Source organism: Physella acuta, unplaced genomic scaffold (assembly GCF_028476545.2).
Source record: "Physella acuta isolate Inbredline_101_S28 unplaced genomic scaffold, ASM2847654v3 ptg000856l, whole genome shotgun sequence".
NCBI lineage: Eukaryota > Metazoa > Mollusca > Gastropoda > Physidae > Physella > Physella acuta.
The window spans coordinates 46840-67177 of NW_026732373.1; the positions used below are offsets into that span (position 1 = coordinate 46840).

The 20338-nt window shown below is 39.2% G+C and overlaps 1 protein-coding gene across 6 annotated transcripts in view; it reads left to right on the forward strand.

Moving 5' to 3' along the window:
- The window catches only part of LOC131952177 (acyl-coenzyme A thioesterase 9, mitochondrial), a 30468-nt gene that overhangs the window by 7926 nt on the left and 2204 nt on the right, over positions 1 to 20338 (forward strand). For 4 of the 6 annotated variants that reach the window (XM_059314737.1, XM_059314736.1, XM_059314735.1 and 1 more), the window contains exons 3-12: positions 7829 to 7940; positions 9885 to 9930; positions 10341 to 10534; positions 11691 to 11783; positions 12169 to 12278; positions 12574 to 12647; positions 12855 to 12922; positions 19121 to 19232; positions 19653 to 19743; positions 20146 to 20231. In XM_059314737.1, the coding sequence (XP_059170720.1) occupies positions 7829 to 7940; positions 9885 to 9930; positions 10341 to 10534; positions 11691 to 11783; positions 12169 to 12278; positions 12574 to 12647; positions 12855 to 12922; positions 19121 to 19232; positions 19653 to 19743; positions 20146 to 20231 (986 nt within the window). Of the gene's footprint in view, positions 1 to 7828; positions 7941 to 9160; positions 9185 to 9704; positions 9714 to 9884; positions 9931 to 10340; positions 10535 to 11690; positions 11784 to 12168; positions 12279 to 12573; positions 12648 to 12854; positions 12923 to 19120; positions 19233 to 19652; positions 19744 to 20145; positions 20232 to 20338 lie in introns of those variants that run through there. The other 2 variants (XM_059314738.1, XM_059314739.1) reach the window with 2 other exon arrangements.

Sequence of the window (20338 nt, forward strand, 5' to 3'; positions counted from 1 at the left end):
GAACTTTTTTGGAAGTACCACACCAGTTTCATAAGCGCATTCACCGAACTCTTCTTTATTGTTTTATCGTCCGCACTGACATATTTCTGTCGGGTGTGTGTCTTGACCTCCGCCGAACCCCTGAGACAGACACACCGAACCCCTGGGGTTCGATGGAACCCAGGTTAAGATCCTCTGATCTAACTGGTTAACTGACACAGACTGAGATGAAGGGCGGGTTGTCAAAACAAGACGGTGGTTTAAAAAAAAACTGCACTGGAATGGATGCAAGTGGTTTCAAAGTAAAAGTGTGTGAATGGCTCTCAAATGTGCTTTATAATATAAATAACGGTAGGAATCAGGATACGGTCAAACCTCAGTTCATGTAATGTGCAGCTACGCTTGTTTGTTTCGCCTGAATGTAGGTCCATATCGTACATATTTGTGTGTTTCAAGTCAAGCGAACTCAGCCTTTAAGGTTTGTGTTGAGGTGGAGGGTGGCTAAATATAGCCCACATATATATAAGGGTGGGATAGACTTCCGTGTACCAGGATACAAATATACATTTCAAATATTTAAAAATGGGCCAACTTATTTCATCTTTATAAGGTCCACGTTTGATAGGTTCTTAATACATTTACCCTAATTATTTTGGGGAGGGGCGTGCAAGTCACCCCTGGCTCCCTCTATGACGCCTGTATATTTTATCTCATCGGCGTCAAAATGTTCTCGAATTGGTGAGCACGTCAAAAATGCCTGCGAATTTATATACGGATCCAGACTTCAGGGCTCCCGACTAAAGGGCTCCCAACACGATGCCTTATCTTATTATCTATATCACAGTCTGTTCATGAACGTTCTACCGTGCATTGAGACTTGCGCGATTTGACAGAGTACTTCTGCTAACATACTTGTAGATCAGCCTATATATCAGCTAGTATGGCTGCTATTAAGAACACTTTAAAGACAGAGAACTTCTGATAAAATACTTGTAGATTAGCCTATATATCAGCTAGTATGGCTGCTATTATGAGCACTGTAACGACAGAACTTCTGAGAACATACTTGTAGATCAGTCTATATATCAGCTAGTATGGCTGCTATTATGAGCACTGTAACGACAGAACTTCTGAGAACATACTTGTAGATCAGCCTATATATCAGCTAGTATGGCTGCTATTATGAGCACTGTAACGACAGAACTTCTGAGAACATACTTGTAGATCAGTCTATATATCAGCTAGTATGGCTGCTATTATGGACACTTCAACCCACCACTTGCCGTAACCTCGAGGTAGACAACTTTAAATGATTGGATTTGTCTATTTTTGGTGCTCGATCAAATGACAGATGTACATTTAAGATTAAATTAAAATGTATTTAAAACTATTTTTTGTATGTGTGCCAGTAATTTGAAACGTTTGATGCTGGTTCCATTATTTCCATATAAAATTTTTTTTTTTCTGTCAGGGGTTGGTAATAGGTAGAATATCTCCATTGTCAATTCTTGTCTTACAAATATGTGGGTAATGCAAAGCACTGTGAACTTTATCTAGTTGATTATTTTTAAATTTTATTTTCTGGTTCAACGCGGCCTGAATTTAATTAGAAATTATTGTAAGGGATCGTATACGATTGACGTCATGCAAGATTACTCCCCCCCCAACCCCTATCCCTGATTTTCTATAGGGCGCCGACGAGAAACCTTACAGCGCCCCTGTAGATGATCCAGCAGATTCTGGAATTCTTCTAACAATGTCATTTTCTTACCAACTTGCGCCATAAACAGCTAGCGCAAATTTTAATTAAGTTATAAAAACAACATAAAAATGGAAGGCGTCAAGGGAAGTAATTAAGGAAAATCGATTCAGCAAGGAGTGTGGTGGTAGACCAGTGAGTCTCAACCTGTGGGGAGTGGGTCTCAACCTGTGGGGAGTGGGTCTCAACCTGTGGGGAGTGGGTCTCAACCTGTGGGGAGTGGGTCTCAACCTGTGGGGAGTGGGTCTCAACCTGTGGGGAGTGGGTCTCATCCTGTGGGGAGTGGGTCTCAACCTGTGGGGAGTGGGTCTCAACCTCTGGGTAGTGGGACTCAACCTGTGGTGTGTGGATATCACCCTGTGGGGAGTGGGTCTCAACCTGTGGGGAGTAAGTCTCAACCTGTGGGGAGTAAGTCTCAACCTGTGGGGAGTGGGTCTCACATTTTGTTATATCGTGCACTGGTGGTTGGGTCCCCTGGAATTTTATTTAGAACCTCGAGTTCTGGAACTCGAGCCGGTAAATAAATGGTACGGGGGGGGGGGGGGAGGGAGGGGGATAGCACGCTAAACAAACAACTTTTTATTTTAACCTCAACATGAGGTTTGTGTGAAATGTGAACTTACTGACATCATCAAGTACGACAAGGAAAGAGTTTTAGATGTTGAGGTTTGTGTGAAATGTAAAGTTACAGACAACTAAAAGTCAGACAAAGACATTTGAACCATGTAGCGTCACAAGATGGGGCGGAGAGTCCAGACCGCATCGAGTGACACCACTTAAAAGGGTGACACCAAAGTTTTGTTAAAAAGTAATTTAATTGAGAAAGTCCCTTTAGTTAATATCGTTTTATTAGGCACATGGTGACTAAAACTGTAAAAATTGCCTATAATTTTAGTACATCCTTTTTATAGTCGTTAGCGGGGGAGGGGGTATCACCTAGTGACGCCTCTGCGATAACTCACTTAACATTTTTAAATAAGAAAAAGAAAGAGTTTAAGGTGTTTAGGTATATGTGAATTTTTTAAATCTGTTTATCAGAAGTAGCAGAATATTTGAGATGTCGTCTTTGTCTTGCTGAATTGATTTTGAACGTGTTCTGAAACCGGACTTGGGTCATAACAATGTGCACTCAAAATAACTCCAACTGTTGGAGAGTTTCTCTTATTCCCTTGTGTCTTCTGCTGATTATATTTGTGCGGCCTTTTTATTAAAAGCATTTTTTTTTCTTTTTTTTTCATTGTTGAGGAACTGTTTGTGGGTTAAAATCAATTTTCTGGTTTGGATTTAAAAAACAATCGACAACAGACACGGCGGTGTCTCTAGGGTTTGGGTGGTGGGGCTTTTCTTCCTGACATCTCATTTTTTGAATTCCGGACGAAATAGACTAAACATTACATTTAAATTGAATATTATTTTCTGTAACCGTTGTCGCTATCCCCGTTGGAAGTTTCAAGCCCCCCCCCCCCTCCCCCCCCCGTACCTACGTCACCTTTCTATTCTGTCCTGTAACAGCGTCACAGAGGTAATTCCCCCCCCCCCCCCCCCCCCCACTGCGACTGTCCACGTAGGTCTATGACATCGTTTATGGACTGCTCCGACTTCTTTTAGCTCCAGTTTAACTGAATTCTAAGCTTTTACAATTTGGACCAAGATCTATTTCCACCCCACCAAACCAGTTTTACACATCATTTCCCCTCCTCTAAACTCCGACACAGTTTATCTCACAGTTACCATTTCGTTAAAGTAAACTCAGACACCGTCTGCTGTCCCAAGATTCAAACGACAAGAAAGCAGACGGCCAACATTATTGGATCATTGATGTTGTTGTCGTTGTCAACAGGATTATCCTTTTTCTGTCGGCGGACTTCAAGCGTTAATCCCTTTTGTTTCTGTGTAATCTCTTACATATATGAAATGCTTTCAGTGTAATCTCTTACATATATGTAGGAATTCAGTTTAATTTCTTACAAATATGTAGGACTTTCAGTGTATTCTCTTACATATATGTAACGCTTTTAGTGAAAGCCCTTATATATATATATATATATATATATATATATATATATATATATATATATATATATATATATATATATATATATGTGTGTGTGTGTGTGTGTGTATGTAGCACTTTCAGTGTAGTCTCTTACATATATGTAACGCTTTAGTAAAAGCCCTTTTAGTCATTTTTTGCTACGCTGAAATAATATATATTTTCGTACTTTATTTTTATTTTCGTGAATGTTGTGGAACAAAATTTGTAATTTATGTTGTCTAGGTTTTACAATCTGCCTGTTGAGACAAAATTTGTGAAGCTGACTTTTGTCAATCTTGGTTGCTAATAACTGTTAGATCTTTTCTTGTTGATGAAGTGAAACAGTTTTAATGTGAGTATGACATCATGAGGTAGTGCTCACGTGCTGGTGTGGTAGTGACGTCTAGCTTCTAAAAATAATTATCATCAACTCGGTCAACAAATTAAGGCCACCCCAATCACCCGACAATCTCCGTTTTAAATAACGCCACAACACTTATTCTCCTGTTAATGTAAATAACTAATATAAACGTTTTTCTTCCTTTTAATTTTTTTAGAAACACAAACTACATCTTACATCATATTTCCTAAGCTCCTCCCCCCTCCCCTGTATAGGAGATCTTCACAAAAGTTGGGACCCCTCCCCTCCGTTGTGACGTTTATTCAGCCCTGTGATTGTCCTCTAGTCAGTTTTTACAAAATAATTTATTAGTGTACGCAAAGAATGAAACATTAAGGTTCGCATTATGCTAAACTTGAGTCAACAACCATGATGTTTTTACTACATCACCCGTGATGTCTATGCAACATGGTGATGCCTATACATCGTGATGTCTATACAACATCGTGATGTCTATACAACATCGTGATGTTATACAACATCGTGATGTCTATACAACATCGTGATGTTATACAACATCGTGATGTCTATACAACATCGTGATGTCTATACAACATCGTGATGTCTATACAACATCGTGATGTCTATACAACATCGTGATGTTATACAACATCGTGATCTCTATACAACATCGTGATGTCTATACAACATCGTGATGTCTATACAACATTGTAATGTCTATACAACATCGTGATGTCTATACAACATCGTGATGTCTATACAACATCGTGATGTCTATATATCGTGATGTCTATACAACATCGTGATGTCTATACAACATTGTTATGCCTATACAACATTGTGATGTCTATACAACATCGTGATCTCTATACAACATCGTGATGTCTATGCAACATTGTGATGTCGATACAACATCCTGATCTCTATACAACATCGTGATGTCTCTACAACATTGTGATGCATATACATCCTGATGTCTATACAACATCGTGATGTCTATACAACATCGTGATGTCTATACAACATTGTAATGTCTATACAACATCGTGATGTCTATACAACATCGTGATGTCTATACAACATCGTGATGTCTATATATCGTGATGTCTATACAACATCTTGATGTCTATACAACATCGTGATGTTATACAACATCGTGATCTCTATACAACATCGTGATGTCTATACAACATCGTGATGTTATACAACATTGTGATCTCTATACAACATCTTGATGTCTATACAACATCGTGATGTCTATACAACATCGTGATGTCTATACAACATCGTGATGTCTATACAACATCGTGATGTCTATATATCGTGATGTCTATACAACATTGTGATGTCTATACAACATCGTGATGTCTATACAACATCGTGATGTCTATATATCGTGATGTCTATACAACATCGTGATGTCTATACAACATTGTTATGTCTATACAACATTGTGATGTCTATACAACATCGTGATGTCTATGCAACATTGTGATGTCGATACAACATCGTGATGTCTATACATCCTGATGTCTATACAACATCGTGATGTCTATACAACATCGTGATGTCTATACAACATCGTGATGTCTATACAACATCGTGATGTCTATACAACATCGTGATGTCTATACAACATCGTGATGTCGATACAACATCGTGATGTCTATACAACATCGTGATGTCTATACAACATCGTGATGCCTATACAACATCGTGATGTCTATACAACATCGTGATGTCTATACAACATCGTGATGTCTATACAACATCGTGATGTCTATACAACATCGTGATGTCTATACAACATCGTGATGTCTATACAACATCGTGATGTCTATACAACATCGTGATGTCTATACAACATCGTGATGTCTATACAACATCGTGATGTCTATACATCGTGATGCCTATACAACATCGTGATGTCTATACAACATCGTGATGTCTATACAACATCGTGATGTCTATACAACATCGTGATGTCTATACAACATCCTGATCTCTATACAACATCGTGATGTCTATACAGCATCGTGATGTCTATACAGCATCGTGATGTCTATACAACATCGTGATGTCTATACAACATCGTGATGTCTATACAACATCGTAAGCCTATACAACATCGTGATGTCTATACAACATCGTGATGTCTATACAACATCGTGATGTCTATACATCGTGATGCCTATACAACATCGTGATGTCTATACAACATCGTGATGTCTATACAACATCGTGATGTCTATACAACATCGTGATGTCTATACAACATCCTGATCTCTATACAACATCGTGATGTCTATACAGCATCGTGATGTCTATACAGCATCGTGATGTCTATACAACATCGTGATGTCTATACAACATCGTGATCTCTATACAACATCGTGATGTCTATACAATACCTAACAGATGTCTCATGTCATGATGCTTGATGGCAATTATCTTTATTCCAGTCTCTGTCTGCCCACTACACGCAACCATCACACCCCCCCCCCCCCCACCGTACCTCGTCTATATGAACCTTCACCCACCTTATTAAATAAATCACAAGTATTGATTTTATAATAACCAGTGCTCGCTAGAATTTCAATGCCTTGGCCAACTGCGGCTGGCGAGGTTCTCAAATCTTTAGTGTTGTTCAATCTTAATGTATTGATGTTTAAACCACGGTGTTTACGTTACATATTTGCTGCTGTCGTGCACAGTGGTATGGAGGTGGAGAATGTGTTTCACTTATGGTACAGGCTTTTGTTATACCGTTCCTGTTTAAAATAGGTGCATGGTTTTGTGAATGTGAGAATCGCTTTTTCGTGAATGACACTCGAAAACTGAGATGAATTGTTAGAGAGGATAAGATGGCAAATAAAGGGAAGCTATCCGGTAACGGGAATACGTGCGTTGTCTCAGGAGTTACGGCTGTTTGTTGTTATGAATACGGAGGACTGACGTTTATTTTCTTTTATTGATCCTAGACTATTGGTATTAAGGGATTTTTATGAGAGTAATTTAAAGCTCTTGAATAGAGTTTTTTTTTCAAAGACTATATTAACTATAGACCTTATCTTTCCACTTGTCATTACTTTACCCGTCGGTCGTTGTTCTGCCGATAATTGGTGTGGGACTAGGACATTATGATTACTCACCCCCCCCCCCTAGTTCAGTTACCTCTGCCATTATCCCCAGATGAATTACCGCATGTCAGTTACCCCCTTCACTTGATATTACCTGATATTCAACATCATCTTTTCTCGTTCGTGCCCAAGACAAACGGGGCAGGTGAAGTAGAGTTTATCTGTTTCAGTTACCTTGGCGTACATGGGGATATTGTGCTCAGCACTTCCCAGCTGCCTAAGTTTTCTAACATAAATCAGGTACTCATCAGTGCTGGTTGGACTCAGGAGCTTTCTACGGACTCGAGCCCGGGATCCGAACTCTAGACTTTCGGGTTTGCAGTTGTAAGCTCTACAACTATACCATGCTGTCCCCTGTAGCGTAAAATGGTAGTCAGAAACCTGTTTTATAAAATGTTTTGGGCTGGGTTCATATGTAGAAATTCATTGGGGGGGGGGGGGGGGGGGGAAGAGAGTGACAGGGTTAATGTCCTGCTCCACACTGGTTTATTTACAGACTATTCAAAGTCTGATTCCTCTCTACTGTATGTACTGACACACCCTGACATTTTCAGATGATCCCTCCATTAGTCAGGCACACGCTCAGATCTCTGATAGGGGGAAGATGTTGTCAACACAGGGTCTTCAGCAGTGAGAGCAGTGGACAGCTGCTGACTATACAGGAGGGTAAGTTCTGTTTTAATCTGTAGTGGGCAGCTGCTGACTATACAGGAGGGTAAGTTCTGTTTTAATCTCTAGTGGACAGCTGCTCACTATACAGGAGGGTAAGTTCTGTTTTAATCTGTAGTGGACAGCTGCTGACTATACAGGAGGGTAAGTTCTGTTTTAATCTGTAGTGGGCAGCTGCTGACTATACAGGAGGGTAAGTTCTGTTTTAATCTGTAGTGGACAGCTGCTCTCTATACAGGAGGGTAAGTTCTGTTTTAATCTGTAGTGGGCAGCTGCTGACTATACAGGAGGGTAAGTTCTGTTTTAATCTGTAGTGGGCAGCTGCTGACTATACAGGAGGGTAAGTTCTGTTTTAATCTGTAGTGGACAGCTGCTGACTATACAGGTCAGTTCTGTTTTAATCTGTAGTGGACAGCTGCTGACTATACAGGTCAGTTCTGTTTTAATCTGTAGTGGACAGCTGCTCTCTATACAGGAGGGTAAGTTCTGTTTTAATCTGTAGTGGACAGCTGCTGACTATACAGGAGGGTAAGTTCTGTTTTAATCTGTAGTGGACAGCTACTCACTATACATGAGGGTAAGTTCTGTTTTAATCTGTAGTGGACAGCTGCTCACTATACAGGTCAGTTCTGTTTTAATCTGTAGTGGACAGCTACTCACTATACAGGAGGGTAAGTTCTGTTTTAATCTGTAGTGGACAGCTGCTCACTATACAGGTCAGTTCTGTTTTAATCTGTAGTGGACAGCTGCTGACTATACAGGAGGGTATGTTCTGTTTTAATCTGTAGTGGACAGCTGCTGACTATACAGGTCAGTTCTGTTTTAATCTGTAGTGGACAGCTGCTGACTATACAGTAGGGTATGTTGTTTTAATCTGTAGTGGACAGCTGCTCTCTATACAGGAGGGTAAGTTCTGTTTTAATCTGTAGTGGACAGCTGCTCTCTATACAGAAGGGTAAGTTCTGTTTTAATCTGTAGTGGACAGCTGCTCTCTATACAGGAGGGTAAGTTCTGTTTTAATCTGTAGTGGACAGCTGCTCTCTATACAGGAGGGTAAGTTCTGTTTTAATCTGTAGTGGACAGCTGCTCACTATACAGGTCAGTTCTGTTTTAATCTGTAGTGGACAGCTGCTCACTATACAGGTCAGTTCTGTTTTAATCTGTAGTGGACAGCTGCTGACTATATAGGAGGGTAAGTTCTGTTTTAATCTGTAGTGGACAGCTGCTGACTATACAGGAGGGTAAGTTCTGTTTTAATCTGTAGTGGACAGCTGCTCACTATACAGGTCAGTTCTGTTTTAATCTGTAGTGGACAGCTGCTCAGTATACCAGAAGGTCAGTTCTGTTTTAATCTGTAGTGGACAGCTGCTGACTATACAGGTCAGTTCTGTTTTAATCTGTAGTGGACAGCTGCTGACTATACAGTAGGGTATGTTGTTTTAATCTGTAGTGGACAGCTGCTCTATATACAGGAGGGTAAGTTCTGTTTTAATCTGTAGTGGACAGCTGCTCTCTATACAGAAGGGTAAGTTCTGTTTTAATCTGTAGTGGACAGCTGCTCTCTATACAGAAGGGTAAGTTCTGTTTTAATCTGTAGTGGACAGCTGCTCTCTATACAGGAGGGTAAGTTCTGTTTTAATCTGTAGTGGACAGCTGCTGACTATACAAGAAGGTCAGTTCTGTTTTAATCTGTAGTGGACAGCTGCTGACTATACAAGAAGGTCAGTTCTGTTTTAATCTGTAGTGGACAACTACTGACTATACAGGAGGGTATGTTCTGTTTTAATCTGTAGTGGACAGCTGCTCACTATACAAGAAGGTCAGTTCTGTTTTAATCTTTAGAAATTGTGGTCTGAACTTTAATGTACATTGATATATGTATTATTTTTTATTTTACTATGTATTTGTTTAATATTTACATATCATTTTTCTTTACTTCAGTCCGTGAAAACTTATCACAGATGGTTGGTGTTCGCAAGCAATGGCTGTAAGTACTTTGTGAACATCTTTCTACCTAGCTCTAGCTGTGGATTGCTGGCTGTAGTTTAGCTGAAGGTTGCTGACATAGTTAGTGACTGCTGAACATTCAAACAAAAAGAGAGTAGGATAAAGACATCTGAACAGTAGAATTGAAATTTCTTTATCAGTTGATGACTATAGTACTACAAACACTAAAATATAAATGTATACAGTACTGAAATCATTATACATACAATACAAACTTTTATTGCACTAAGACTATATTGTTACAGTTAAAACTTTTCTAGCGCTAAAATGATATTGCTATAATATAATTACACAAAATATAAAATTGCTGTTTGCCACATGGCTATAATGCTTTACTAACTATGCTCTCCCGCCTATGAAGTAAAAATTAAAAAACCACTTGACTTCCAGATCTGAAGTTGTCCCCCCTGTGGTTATGCAGAAGGTGGCTGAGTCCCAAGCAGAACTTCCTAAACGCAAGCCCAGCGACAGCTTTGTGAAGGCGGTCATTCCCCTCAGTCAGCCAGAGGCCAGGGAGAAATACATCACCTACACCAAGAAAATCAGATTTGGTCGCCTGTTAGAGGACTTTGATTCCCTAGGCGGTAAATAAAATGGCTTTTTAAAACTTTATGGTTTTATTGCTTGCAGCACCACAACGAGTTGAGGTCAGGGGGTCAAATGTGCTTGGTGACAACACTTAGGTTGGACTCTGATACTCATTAATGATCATTATTAAAAATTAATTTTTACCTAGTTAGAATAATACACATTGTTGACTGGTTTATGACTAATATTGACCAGTGATGTTGTTGGTATAGTTGTGTCTTGACAGGTAAGAAAGTATTATTGTAATTTAACTGACAGGTAATAAAGTATGATTTAAATTACTCATAGTAAAGTATGAATGTAATTGACAGATAGTAAAGTATAAACTACTTGACAGATAGTAAAGTATGATTTACTTGACAGATAGTAAAGTATGATTTACTTGACAGATAGTAAAGTATGATCTACTTGACAGGTAAAAAAGTATGATTGAAATTGACCAGTAGTAAAGTATGATCTACTTGACAGGTAGTAAAGTATGATCTACTTGGCAGGTAGTAAAGTATGATTGAAATTGACCAGTAGTAAAGTATGATCTACTTGACAGATAGTAAAGTATGATCTACTTGATAGTAAAGTATGATCTGTAATTGACAAGTAGTAAAGTATGATCTACTTGATAGTAAAGTATGATCTGTAATTGACAAGTAGTAAAGTATGAATGTAATTAACAGGTAATAAAGTGTGATTGTATTTGACATGTAGTAAAGTATGATCCACCTGACAGGTAACAAAGTGTGATTTACCTGACAGGTAATAAAGTGTGATTTACCTGACAGGTAATAAAGTGTGATTGTATTTGACAGGTAATAAAGTGTGATTGTATTTGACAGGTAATTAAGTGTGATTGTATTTGACAGGTAATAAAGTGTGATTGTATTTGACAGGTAATAAAGTGTGATTGTATTTGACATGTAGTAAAGTATGATCCACCTGACAGGTAATAAAGTGTGATTGTATTTGACATGTAGTAAAGTATGATCCACCTGACAGGTAATAAAGTGTGATTGTATTTGACATGTAGTAAAGTATGATCCACCTGACAGGTAATAAAGTGTGATTGTATTTGACATGTAGTAAAGTATGATCCACCTGACAGGTAACAAAGTGTGATTTACCTGACAGGTAACAAAGTGTGATTGTATTTGACAGGTCTGATCTGCTACAACCACAACAAAAACCCCTCACTGTCAGAAGACCAGAAATCTCCGTACGCTTTTGTTACAGCTCTTGTGGACCGCATAGGTTTGTGTTGGCGCCACTTTTTTGTTTCTCCAGTGTTTTGTCAATCTTTTAATTTCTAGTTTGTTCATTTGTTGGCTAGTCACATGCAAAAGATGTTTTCATGTTCATTTAATAATCTTTATGTTTATATGTCTATTGAATAAACTTGTTGTTAACTAATATTTGTTGTCTAATTAACACATTTGCTATTTTATTTTTGTGTTAACTATGCAAATTGTCATGTTAGCAGTATGATTCTATACTTGCTGCATATCGTTTTACCTAGTTGCGTTAAAACCTGAATAAATAAAATTATTTTAAGAAATTTTTTATAAAAATTTAATGCTTTGACTTAGAAATATTTTGACATGCTTAAAAGTTATTGTTATACTATTATTTGTTTTAGAGAAGTCGCCTTCAAAACCGTCGCTGTCTCCATATAAAGATATAATCTTGTATGGGCAAGTGACTTGGGTAGGCAGGTCTTCTATGGAGTGTACAATGCACTGTGAGCAGGTAATTTGTCAGCTGATAACTTATGCATTTTTATAGCATAGACGTTAGCATAGCTGAAATCAGCTTACACTGATGTAAATATATTTAATTAAATTTACTACAAATAATTCAAGTAAATTTATTTAGTCAGAAATACACACAGATAAAATAATAAATTCATTTTAATTCATAGAAAACAGCAAATTTTTATTTATTTTTTTAAAATCTCTTTACAAGGAAAGAGTTAGATCTAATATGGTTGTAGGTAATTAACTTCCAGTTTTTAATATCTGATGTGTTGATGAATTTGTTTAAGGAGTTTAATGGTGAGTGGCAAAAAGTCTTGACAGCAAGGTATTTGTTTGTAGCCAGGAACCCCATTCAGAATACGTAAGCACTTTAATATTATCAGTAGAAAACAACTGTCAGTAAAAAATATACATAATAAATTTATTTTAATGCATTGATCAGGTAAACATTATATTAAATTATTTTAAAAAATCATTTAATTAAATTAACAAATTATGACATTTATTAAATCAGTTTTAATATGGATGTAATTGGTTAATTGTAAACATTAGCTGTATTTTATTTAAGGGCTGGAGTGGTGAACCCACTTGATCCTCAGACTGAAGAGGAAATAGAACTCTTTAAACTTGGAGAAGGTAACATGCTATGATTGTTAAGATTTTGCTCAATGGTACAAAAAATACTGGACATTAATGCAATCAATATTTGAATCCTGTGTAAAACCATGCTTGTTTTTTAAATATGAAAGCATTGTTTAAAAAATTAATTATGATATAATTGATAAAATTAGTCTTATTGTTTAAATTTATTGCTTTTTTTTAAAATAATAAGTTTAATAAATTTTATTATAGCATTTTTTTAATCTAATTTACTAAAAATGTATTATAATGGTGTTTTATGTAGTTTTTGTTTTTTTATATTTATGGTACAACTCAGCTTGACCACTATCTACCCCTGGTTAGCATCAACATAAGGTCCAACTCACCTGACTGATATTAGTGCTCACTGCCAGTTAGCTGGCACGACTCACACATAATCCAAATGCTAACAATTAATAAATTTCTGTTCTGTTCTTTTAAAAAATACACATTATTGGTAATCATGACCCTAACTCTAGTCGCTACCCTTCACCTAACCCTCTATATGTATATACTAAAATTTCTGGGGGCCGACACTGGTAAAAGTATATATTTTCTAGATGTAACTAGGGTAGGCCTAGCTACTAGTTACAATCTGATGCAACTGATAACGAACGATAAGCCGCGACGCAGTATTACAGTCTGATGCAACTGATAGCAGGTGGCTTATTAGATCGGAATGATAACAATCTCAAAGCCAACGCGTGCTATTTTGGGAAACGGTACGAGGGGATTCAGACGGCCTGTCAACTTTGATTGATAGGATGCAGATGTTTATTAATCGGACTGTACGTTAGAACTGCGCAACTAGTAGTCGGAGACATCGAGTACAAGTATCGATTACGGAGGAATACAAGTACGAATACGAGTACGAATACAAGGGATAAATAGGAGGGGACGGCTGAACTCGCTCTCTTCCCTTTTCGATCGCTCGCTCTCTTCATCGCTCGCTTTAGATCAGTCAGTCTGTGTGACATATCAAGTTGGTTATATTGTGTTAAGAAGGACAATAGACATGTGGATTCAGTTATATGAAGCCTAGTGAGGACTGTTAGGGGTCAGTTGATTCAGACTATTATTGTGAAGCATTCCTGTTGATTCATTGTGTTATTTTGAAGCATTTCTTGATTCATGTAATAAAAGGATCAATAGCGAACCTGCATCTTCGAGTATTTCTACTGTAGTCGATGTTGTGTAGCATGAGTGGTTAAACTAGTTACATTTGGCACTACAGGCAAATAGTCTCGTAACATGTGGCGTTGCGAGCAGGGTAACTGTTCGCTCGTTACAATTGGCGTTGTCGGACAGGATGAATTCAACTAGACTTGCCGCTTTAGGCACCCATAGTCAACCTTGTGCATAACTGTGTTTAGTGTGTGTGTGAATTCGGACATTCAGGAACTGTGAAAATTGAGGAACGAGGAAAATTTTTTCATACACACACGGTAAGAAACGTCTTTTTTTATTTGAAGGAAATAAATAAAAGGGAAAACTGAAATCAGAATCGAGGAAATTGAAAAGAACAGAGATGAGACACCTTTCATTATCATTCTGGCTTGGTGTCACATGCTCTTTTGCTGCTGCAAGCATGTGGCTCAGTATACCCCTAGTTGTAGCACCAACTACCCTGGGGACAGCTATGGGGCTGACCACCAGCATCCAGATAATTGTCATTGGTATCTCCAACTGGGTTGTTGGACAAATACTGGGCAAAGATGGCAACCAAGATATGGATGTAACTCTTGGACACTGGAAATGGGTCATGAGCTCCCTTTTGGGCAACACTATCTGCTGCATAGCTGCAACATTTTTCCTTGGTGTGAGTGGCAGACGCGGGAGTGATATTTTAGATATTGGAAAGGAACAAAAACTCCTGCTGGCCCAACAATCTGAGTCAGATAAGATAGGCAACGGTAAAGATGACCCTTTGCCTCCAGATGGACCAGGACAAAATGTGGACAAAAAGCCGATCCATATAGTGGTCCTACCCAGTGAGTCCCACATCAACAAATTTCACGGGGACGGTGATCCAACCCTAACCAACAGGTTCAGTGAAGAGGTCAGGGCTGCCTGGGCCTCAAGATACATGTCACCAGAGGAAAGATTAAGACTGCTGATGGGAAGTATAGGAGAGACGGTCAGGGCAGAGGTAAAATGCCACGATAAAACCACCCAATCAGATCCAGATAAGGTGCTGGATCTGATTATGGAGACCTTTGGGGAGAGACGGTCGGGATCGCAACTGCTATCAGGGTTCGTAGGCTTAAGGCAGAGAATGGCGGAGAGTGTGATGGAGTACTCACACCGGATGAACAGGGCCTTTGATTCGGTAAAGGGCAAAACACCTGACATTGATGTGCGCCTACTGAGGGACCATTTCATCGAGGGGCTAGCAACCCCGATCTTAAGAAGAGAGTTGAAAGAGGAGGTCCACAAAGACCCGCAGTTGACCTTCCTTCAGGTCAGGAACTCAGCGATCCGCAGGTCCGAGGATGAGGACCAATCGAACTGTTCGGTGGACAAAGTCTCTGTGCCTGAACAGAGACAATCCCCACCCACAGGGGCCGACACGATGGAGACCATGATGGCTCAACTGTTGGCCCACCTGGTTAAGGTTGACCAACGATTGGAGAGGTTAGAAAGCAGGTCAACAGCTGAGAATCAGGGCAAAAACGGGACAAAACAGAGACAGGTTGGACAGCCGCGACCTGCCGCTCCATCGCTCCGGTGGACGGCTGACGGTCGACCAATTTGCTTGTCCTGTTCACAACCCGGACATATGGCACGGTACTGTCCGGTGAAACGATCGCCCTCTGTACGGCAGGTCAAGGCTACAGAGCGGCGAGGTAATGACTTAGTAAACAAAATGACACAGAAACACAGTAAGGAGAAAAAGAAAGGTAAAACACAACTAATGGAAAAAATGAACTGTGAAATGAACTGGGATGTTGAAAAGTTTCAAGTGAACAATTTGTTGGTAGAGAAAAATGATGATAAGAAGGAAATTGGTAGACTTAAGAATGAGATCTCAATGTTAACCAGGAAACTGGATAGGGAAAGGTCATGCAAATTAAAAGCACAGGAGAAATGTTCATCTTTAGAGTGTCTGTTATCGGAAGAAGTAAATAAAAATAGTAGACAACAGAACAGTGTTGGCAAACTAGAAGAAATGAAAGAGTCTCAAACAAGACTTGAAGAGAAATTATCCGATATTGAAAAAGAACTTCAAAGTACAGCAAGGCTGGGATCCATCGAACAGCGATGGGCAGCAGAATTGGCACTCGTTGACCTAGAGAGAAAACATCGCCCGGGGCGGTCCAATGGCAATGCGGACGCCTTATCAAGGAATCCTTACGAGAGACCGGGCGATGAGGAAGAAACGCTGACAGGAATATGTGAGGTCAGAGCGTCAACAGATATCCCTCATGGGGTACAAGTGATGCAAAACGGGCAGACCGGGGTGGAGCACATATCCACAGAGCCCGGACATATGGACAGTAGTGATTTTAATTGCCTTAACCACAAAAAGATAAGAGATGCCCAGAGAACGGATAGTGGCTTACAACCGCTATTGAAATACGTCCAGGAACAAAAATTCCCAGGAAGAAGGGAAAGAGAACAATTTGGTCGAGAAACAAAGAAAATACTGAGTCAGTGGGACCGTCTCAGTATAGAGGATGGTGTTCTCATGCGGAGAATTCATGACCAAATTGATGGGACAATACACCAGGTGGTGGTGCCTGGACAATTACGAGAAGAAGTGCTAAGGTTGGCACATGACAGGGCAGGACACCAGGGTCAGGACAGGACGCACAAAATTTTACGACGGAGGTGTTACTGGCCCAATATGGAAATGGAGGTCAAACGCCATTGTGAGGCTTGTGTGAGGTGTCAGCATGCGAAAATGCCAGTTGTCAAAATGAGACAGCCATCAGGACACCTACTAGCGACAAAACCACTAGAGATTGTGGCTATGGACTTTACGTCGTTGGAGCAATCATCGGATGGGACGGAACATGTGTTGGTAATGACTGATGTATTCACCAAATGGACTGTGGCGGTGCCCACACGAGATCAGACTGCCAAAACAGTGGCAAAGGTCTTAATAGAACATTGGTTCATCAAATATGGCATACCAAGACAATTACACTCTGACCAAGGAAGGGCTTTCGAGTCAGAAGTAATTAACCAACTGTGCAGCCACTACGGGATCAACAAATCTAGAACAACCACATTTAATCCGAAAGGAAACGGACAGTGTGAACGGTTCAACCGTAGCATGCATGATTTGCTGCGTACCCTAGAACCTGAACAGAAAAAACGTTGGCCTGATTTTCTCCCAGAGTTGGTATATCTATACAACTGCACCCCCCATGCCACAACCGGCTTTGCGCCACACATGTTGCTGTTCGGACGGGAGGCTCGACTCCCTCTTGATTTGTTCCTAGGAAAAAGGGAGAGTATGACTGGCTCATACACCGCACTGGAATATGTGAATGAACATATGAGAAGAATTAGAGAAATGTACAGGGTAGTACAGGAAAGACTAGAACATGAAGCACGGCGAAGGGAACCGCCGGTACAGACAAAGGACCCGCCACTCAAACTGAACGACAGGGTATTACTGCGTAGCCACCCGTTAGGCAGAAACAAAATCCACGATCTCTGGGGACAGGAGATATGGCAAGTCGTGGAGATGCCTAAAGTAGCAGGTGGCCCCTTTAAGATAAGACCCATCGATCACGCCAAACCGGATCGGTGGGCGAATATTGCTCAATTAAAGAAATATTGGAATAGGCAAGAAGAGCAGTTACACACAAGGAAATCCAAGACAATTAGGGAACCGGAAACTATAACGGAAATTCACATACCCATCCCGGAACCATATCACCATCAACAGAACAACCGCGATACACAAGGGGAGGATAACGGCAACAAAGAGGATCCCATTCCTTCCAGAAGCAGAGAGACAGTAGACCATCAGATAAGTGGTCCGCGGAGAAGTTTGAGGAACAGAAGGAAGACGAAATTTTTTGTCAGCAACCATCAATTCTTTCATGGTCGCGCTGGTATGAGAACAGACGGTTCAAAAAGCTATAAAAGTGAACTGGTGAAGGCACCAAACGAAAAGGGTGGATGTGAATTCTAGAACTGTTTTGTGTCTCAGGAAGATGATGTAGACACAGTTGATATGTGAAATAGGTATAACTGTCAATCGTATACGAATGGGACGACGTGGACAGTGAGTGGAACAATAAAATTTTTTTTACGATTGTGCGATTGACTTTGGAGGAGTGCACCTGCCAGGCGTTGTTTGTGGTTGAAAACACACAAAAAAAGGCAGGGGTGGATGTAACTAGGGTAGGCCTAGCTACTAGTTACAATCTGATGCAACTGATAACGAACGATAAGCCGCGACGCAGTATTACAGTCTGATGCAACTGATAGCAGGTGGCTTATTAGATCGGAATGATAACAATCTCAAAGCCAACGCGTGCTATTTTGGGAAACGGTACGAGGGGATTCAGACGGCCTGTCAACTTTGATTGATAGGATGCAGATGTTTATTAATCGGACTGTACGTTAGAACTGCGCAACTAGTAGTCGGAGACATCGAGTACAAGTATCGATTACGGAGGAATACAAGTACGAATACGAGTACGAATACAAGGGATAAATAGGAGGGGACGGCTGAACTCGCTCTCTTCCCTTTTCGATCGCTCGCTCTCTTCATCGCTCGCTTTAGATCAGTCAGTCTGTGTGACATATCAAGTTGGTTATATTGTGTTAAGAAGGACAATAGACATGTGGATTCAGTTATATGAAGCCTAGTGAGGACTGTTAGGGGTCAGTTGATTCAGACTATTATTGTGAAGCATTCCTGTTGATTCATTGTGTTATTTTGAAGCATTTCTTGATTCATGTAATAAAAGGATCAATAGCGAACCTGCATCTTCGAGTATTTCTACTGTAGTCGATGTTGTGTAGCATGAGTGGTTAAACTCGTTACATTTGGCACTACAGGCAAATAGTCTCGTAACATGTGGCGTTGCGAGCAGGGTAACTGTTCGCTCGTTACATATATAAATTCTATTATGCCTGGAAGAAACACTATATATGCCTTTGTTTTCATAAGGAAGTACCAAATGTCTATACATTGACATACATTTACAAGCTGTTTTGTCTTACCATCAGAAAATAAAAAGATTCGACAAAGAGAGGGCATGCAATCTCTTCTTAAGACACCCCCCACTGAGGAAGAAAGACTTACAATTCATGACTTGTTTTTATCAACTGTTGATTTAAAGTAAGTTTCATTATTCATGAGTTGTTTTTATCAACTGTTGAGTTAAAGTATTGTTTGTGTGATTTTAAAATTTACTGAACTATTGGTTTTTTTACTGCTGGTAGAAATCTTGAGTAACCAGAGACACTTTTGTAAGGGAAATCATTCTATCCCCTAGTATCTTAGTTTAATGCCACCGATTAAAATCAAAGAAATTGAAATCTTGTCTGACAGTTGTACTGACCTGCATTAATCATGGCTGAATTAATTCTACATAAAGAATGTGCTAAACTTGATAACATCACACTAGAAAGAATATAAAATTTGAAAAAAAAAAATGTCATTGCTGATAAGCTGGTACAAATTGAATTAAAACTTTGAATGATTGAACAAAGTTTTAACAAAAGAGCTAGTTAACCTCATATTGTCTTTATTTACCAGCTCTGGCACATTTAAAGTTCGAGTAAAACCAGAGAACTCGGTCTGGATGGATGAGACCATTAAAAAATCTCTCATCATTTGTCATCCTGAGGTAAGTATACACACATCTTACAACACATCTTAACACAAACATCTTAACACACACATCTTAACACACACATCTCAACACAAACATCTTAACACAAACATCTTAACACAAACAGCTTAACACACACATCTTACAACACACATCTTAACACAAACATCTTAACACACATATCTTAACACACATCTTAACACACACATCTTAACACAAACAGCTTCTATATTTTGCCTTTTAAAAACATTAAACTGTTATGTTTAACTAGATTCTCACAGTACAGTTTAAAGTCTTGTATTATCATTAAAGCATAATAACAGTAAATGTTTTTTTATTTAAAATGATTTCATGTGAAGGTACAGATTTTAAGTTTAAAATTATAACTAAACAGTTGTTTTATTAAAACTATTTCAGCAAAGAAATTTGTACAACAAAATATTTGGTGGATTTCTGATGAGGAAGGCTTATGAGCTAGCTTGGGCAAATACTTCATTTCATGCGTAGGTTTCGTTTTATTACGGTGCGAGTTTTTTTCGTGTAAAACTAAATTTTTCAGTTGATAAATTTTGTTTAATGCTAAATACAGTATTAGATGTTAAACATTTTA